The sequence below is a fragment of the Eumetopias jubatus genome, unplaced genomic scaffold (genome assembly GCF_037043125.1).
Source record: "Eumetopias jubatus isolate StellerSeaLion01/CBP00866 unplaced genomic scaffold, mEumJub1_p1.0 scaffold_10, whole genome shotgun sequence".
In the NCBI taxonomy this organism is placed as follows: Eukaryota; Metazoa; Chordata; class Mammalia; order Carnivora; family Otariidae; genus Eumetopias; species Eumetopias jubatus.
The window spans coordinates 64271656-64277669 of NW_028274816.1; the positions used below are offsets into that span (position 1 = coordinate 64271656).

Genomic DNA, 6014 nt, shown 5'->3' on the forward strand with positions numbered 1-6014 from the left:
GAACATGGGGGAAAAGGGGTCCTTCGAGGTTCTCATTTTATATTAACACGTTTGAAGTTTTATTTGTGGTCAGCAGCATATAGGTAATACCATAATACCATTTTAGGGTAGGGTGAGCAAAAATCATGGCATATCATAGAGTGCAATTTTTAGCCTTTAGCAATAAAAGCAAGTATTTCCCTCCCATGAAGTGCAAAAAATAACTTTTATACATAGATTTATTACCATCTGTGGTTCGGTTATACTTAGGTGCAGTTTTTACAGCCTGTTCATTAATCTCAATAAAGCTTTATTAAAAAAATCAAATAGAGGTCTTGGGTCCCCCCACTTTTTTTGCACCAAGGGTCCATCACCCTGCATCACTGAGACAACATAATTTTGATCTGGGTGACAGCATCATGTCGCCATTTTCTGGACTGTGAAACTTTACGTTGGAGTGTTTATAAACTGAACCCACAGGCACAGTCACTGCAAGTGGATGCAAGTTCCTGTAGGTGTACTAATTCCTACAGTCCTGTTTCTGTACAAGTCACCTGGCCCCCCGCCATGTCATGTTATATATAAGCCCACATGAAGGCACATGATTCCTTTGCAGTACTTGGGAACAACTTTTCTGCCCCCTAGTGCCCCACAGTATGTGGAGAGACAGAGAAAATACACTGTTTCTCGGGGCACTCTAGGAGGCTTGGGAAGGTAAATAGTACTTTGAAACCCCCCCCTAAGCTTCATCAAAATGGGGTCAGAACCCTCATGAGGAAGAAGGGCTGTGTAACCTCCCCCATCATTCATAATGGTCAAGAGAGAGAAGGCTTTGGGGACTCTACCCCTGTGTGATGCCCTGTGTGATGTTTAATTAATATCCTAAGAGCTGGTTCCCTCCTAGTGAGTCTAGCTGACGAATGTGTTAGACCTTATAGAGGAAGGCTTTCCCATTGCATTCATGAGGTCATCTGGTGTGCAGTTTTCGGTGTTGAATGATGTGGGAGCTTTGGCTGAAGGATTTCCCACACTCCCCACACTCGTAAGGCTTTTCTCCTGTGTGGACTCTGCGGTGCTGGATGAGGTTGGACTTCTGGCTAAAGGATTTGTCACACTCATTGCACTTATAAGGTCTGGCTCCAGTGTGAATTCTCTGGTGTTGATTGAGAGTGGACCTGTGGCTAAAAGATTTCCCACATTCACCGCATTCGTAAGGCCTTTCTCCCGTGTGAATGCGCAGGTGCTGAACAAGTTTGCATTTGTAGCTGAAGGATTTTGCACATTCATTGCATTTGTAAGGCCTGGCTCCGCTGTGAATTTTCTGGTGTTGAATGAGGTTGGAGCTTTGGCTGAAGGAATTCCCACACTCCCCACACTTGTAAGGCTTTTCTCTCGTGTGAACTCTCTGATGTTTAATGAGAGTAGAGCTGTAGCTGAAGGCTTTCCCGCATTCGCCACATGCATAAGGCCTCACTCTAGTGTGAATCTGCAGGTGCTGGACAAGTCTGAATTTGAAGCTGAAGGCTTTTCCACATTCGCTGCATTTATAAGGCCTTGCGCCAGTGTGAATTCTGTGGTGTTGAATGAGGTTGTAGCTTTGGCTAAAGGATTTCCCACATTCATTACACTCGTAAGTCCTTGGTCCTGGGTAAGCTCTCGGGCAATTAGTAAGGGTGGAGCTTTGGTTAAAAGGTTTGTCACAGTCATCCCAGTCCTGATAACTTTCTCTGGTGTGAATGTGCTGATGCTGGAAAAGTTTATATTCATAGCTGAATGCTTTGCCATAGTCGCTGCACTTGTGAGGACTTTCTCTACCTTGAAAGGACTCCTCAAGTTCCAAGCTGCTGTGTGGGTTGGCTCCTTTGAGAGTGGCCTGATGTTGGAGAAGACTCAATATGGCCAGGAAGTCCTTCCCAATTTCCCCACAGGGGAAAGGCTTCCCTGACACATGCAGTTTGTAGCTTGTCAGAAGCTCCATGTCCCATCTGAATGGCTTCTCTTCATTGTGTTTCTGGTGCTGGTGAAGATCTGCACTGAACCACAGTCGTTTCCCACATGCCTCGCAGGTGTAGGATTTCTGTCCAGGATGTGATCCTTGGTCCTCAGCCACATACAAAATGTCTCTCCCAAGCAAGACACATTTCTCACAGGGCTGAGCTTTCCAAACAGATGAATCTGGACTTGGAGTCTTTCCCAGTGCCATCTTCTCCTCATTCTCCATTCCGTACCAACAACCTGAAAGCACAGAAATGCTGGTGTGAAATATGTTATCTTTGGTGGAAGGTGTCACAAATGTCTATTGTGCACAGTTGAATAAGGCCACTGAACTGGTTTTCAAAAACGGGTGTGTTGGGGTCAGGTGGGTAAAAAGGGGCTGGAGTCCCGGAAATCTTAAAGTCACAAGACTTAGGGAGGCCTCACGAGATGACTGGGGGGTGGGTGTGTGCAGCACAGGGAGAAGCAGCGTCTCGAATTCACTCCTCTGCCCCTGGCCTGCAGGAGGGCTGGGAGTGCTGTGTGGAAGTTTAGGTCCAGGAACAGATGGTTGCAAGTGACGCTAGTCAAAGACTAAGGAGGTGTAAACTAACAGGAACAGGTGGAAGCAGTGCAAGGGGTGGGAAAAGGGAGAAAGAGGTGTGGTCACTTCCATCAACACTCTCACGGGCTGTCCTGGGAGAAGGGCCCTGGACTCCTCTAAACCCCAGTTGAATGAACTGGGACTCAGGTGAGGCATGACAAGACAGGTAGAGGGTGAGTGATGTTCCAGAGCAATTCTATGCATGACAAAACCCAGAAAATACTCTAAGTAGACCCCACAGGAACAGGCCCTCGGCCTCCATGCAACTGCTGGCCTCAGGTAAGAAGAAACATGAGCTTAGAAGGTGGGAGGAAACCTGGGCAGGTGCCATGGGTGTGGACAAGAGTGGCTGATGCTAATCCATCGGGCTTGGGGGGGCGGGGAGTTTGCAAAGTTGCACCTTGACAAGAGGGCAGTTGTTGAGCCCACTCCTAGTGATGGCAGTATCTGTGATGCAAATGTGAGAAAAAGAGCAGAGTCTAGCCGGGGGCGGGGGGGTCTTACCCAGTGAGATCACAAGTGCAAAGTTCTCCAGCATCACATCATGGTACAGGCATCTCTGAGTCTCATCAAGGAGACCCCACTCTTCCCAGGAAAAGTATACAACCACGTCTTCAAAGGTCACACTACCCTGCCATGATTGGGGAGAGATGAAACCACAAACAGCCCTCCTCCATTAGGGCACCCACTCACCCTCCTCCCGGGCCACCCAGCCCCAGTGCCAGCAATCACTACGTCCCAGCCTCTAAACAAGAGGCATGGGGGGGCAGACAGAATCTTAGGTTCATGGCCAGGCGGCAAGGCCTCAACAGCCTCCCCAGTGCACCCACCAGGCACAACCGAAGATAGTCCCTAATACCAAGGGGCTGGGAGACATCAGCTCACACACCTCTTTTTATAGCTTTACGGTATCATGAGTGCTGGGCAAGTCAGACCCCACTGCGTTAGGGCAGCCTCAAGGACACTAGAGCCTCCATGAAAAACCCCACTAAAATTTAAAATCCAGTATCCCTATATCCAGAGATGGGGAATTACTATTTAAACAGAACACCAGGCCGAGTACACTTATGTCTCCTCTGTCCCTTACCTGGTTTGCGAGACCACTTGCTGCCAGGAGCAGGTCTAGACTCAGTACCCATCCTCTTCTGCTGGGCCTCTTAATAATCTTCTCACCATCATCTGAATTTCCCTTCCTACATGTGACACAAAGTTCCACCTAGGCGTCTAAGGCTGAACCCCACGTCAAACCTGTAGACTTTTGTATCCAGCTGCCTGCATGTGGAGTACTTCCTGAAGCATGTCAGGCTCTCTTGGTCCCCCTTGTCTCCTCCTGTTGTCTACCTTAACTACACTGAACTTAAACCCACCCAACACTTCCTCTTACTTCCAGGGCCACGATTTACATCTCCGTAGCTACAAAGCGCTGGTAAACACAAGATCCACGCCATCAGAAGGAAAGAACACGGGCATTTCCTTGATTACTCACAGTGCAGCCATGCTGGTACCCATGCCCCATGACCACCTCATTTTGCTGACTTCTGCTAGACCTGCAAACATACTTCCATCCATATAAACCACCTCCAGCCATATAACTTCTAGTTTGATGTCATTCCAGTCCTGGACACCCTCCCCCTTACATGTAGGCTCCAAAAGTGCTTCATCAGTAGAGGTGGGGCTCAATGAGCTCCTATCTCCACTGTTCCCGATTGTCCCTCAGCCTGTGAGTCCAGACATTTCCCTGCTTACTGTGGAGACCAGGTTTTCCCTCAGCCTCAGAGCCAGGACACCGGGGCCTGGGCCGCAGGGATGCAAGCAGGCGTCCCGAGTTAGGACCTTGAGGGTCTTAGGCATTTACCTGAGCTGGGTCCCTGGGTGCGGCCGCCATCGGACTCTGTGGGAAGAGCAGGGCCGGGAGCAGTGCAATGCCGCGGGGATGCCTCCTCTCGTGACTCCCCAGTCGTCACCTCGTCCTGACCCTGTGCTCTGGAACCTCCAAACAGGAAACCGACCCCAGAGCTGCCAAAACGACTGCCAGAAGGACCCCGGAAGTCCTGCCCCGACGTGATGGCACACACGGAAACGCCCGTCTCTTGGACCTTCATTGGTCCACGCTGGTGTCACTCGGTGCACGGTCCTCTGGGCAATGCCGTTCTTAGTGCTCCATAGGCCTCTGTGAAAGGTGCCACATATCAGAAACTCCTGGGCCACTGGGAAGCGTTGTGAGGGGGCTGTGCCCTGATTCCTGGGGAGTTGCCTGCAACTGATCACTTTTTAATGCTTAGCACACTCCCAAAGGTTTACAAATCCAAATGGATGTACCATTCCATAGAGTTACTCATAACAGTGTGTCTGACCTCGGGGGGGGAAACTGGGAAGGATGTGACCTCATCTCCTACTGTTTTGTTTTTCTCAAGGTGCACTGCCCATTCCGTGCTTTTGTCCAACATCAGAAAGCCATTGATTCTGGTATTTGGAGGAGTATGAGGGGGACTACACTAGCCTTGAAGCCACGAAAGTGATTCAAAGCTTTCAAAACCAAATTCTCAAGGCAGAGCGGTCTCCAGACTGTGCAAATGGTAGTAAAGTTCCAAACCAAATTCCATGTCCTATTCGAGATTTACTGGAACCAGCTGTGCCTCCGTGGTTTACAGAGCTTTATGCAGAATGCACCGTAAAAGGGACTCCCTTGCAAGGACTGAGAATACACAAGTACTCACTTCTGTAGAGGTAGTTCTATCTGTCTAGGAGGTTTGAACAGATGAAGATATAGATCCATTAAGGACAGTTTGAGCTACATACTCCTGAACTGAGGTGCCACAGAGCACATACCTAGTCTTATTTTGTCACAGTGATTTGGTAATCTGCATGTAAAATTGCACCTGGGAAGAAGCCCCCACAAGTGTGTGCATGAACAAGTGCATGAAGAATTTTTTTGGCTCTTAAATTAGAAAACACTCTAAAGCCCATAACTAACTCTCTTGTGGAACAATTTAGCAGGTTATTTCCAGGTAATGAAGCCCTAGTCAAAGGGCCATCTAGGATTGATAAAGGCTGTGGTATCTGACTGCTCCACCTTCAGGTTTCCTTGTTTGCCTCAGACATGACCATAGTGAAATTATGCCTATTAATAACATTAGAACACAAGTGAAAGGAAGTGCCTTGTACACCTTTCACTTTAAATCAAGTGTAGCCCAGTTGTGAATGAAAAAAACACAAAAAGCCTCTGAAGGGAATAAATAAAAAGTTAAAAGTGCTACTCCAGTGAACACACAAATGATAAGAAAGCAAAACAGCCTTACTGCTGATAAGAGAGAAAGTGGTAGTGGTCTGCCGAGAAGATCGAAGTGGCCCCCAAGTTCCCTTAAGCCAAAACCTAATCCAGAGCAAGGCCCTTAACTGTCTCCAATTCTAGGAAGGCTGAGGTGAGGAACCTGGCAGAAGACAAGCTGAAAGTCAG

The 6014-nt window shown here is 48.4% G+C and overlaps 1 protein-coding gene across 1 annotated transcript; it reads right to left on the reverse strand.

Annotated features, from left to right (window-relative positions):
* Positions 1–200: 200 nt before the first annotated feature.
* Positions 201–4528, reverse strand: LOC114200943 (zinc finger protein 587B-like). The gene is made up of 3 exons (XM_028093348.2): positions 4413–4528; positions 3062–3188; positions 201–2214 (listed from the first exon to the last, which is right to left on the reverse strand). Exons 1-3 carry the CDS (start codon positions 4440–4442, stop codon positions 947–949), a joined length of 1425 nt encoding a protein of 474 aa, XP_027949149.1. The 5' UTR covers positions 4443–4528; the 3' UTR covers positions 201–946.
* Positions 4529–6014: the final 1486 nt, after the last annotated feature.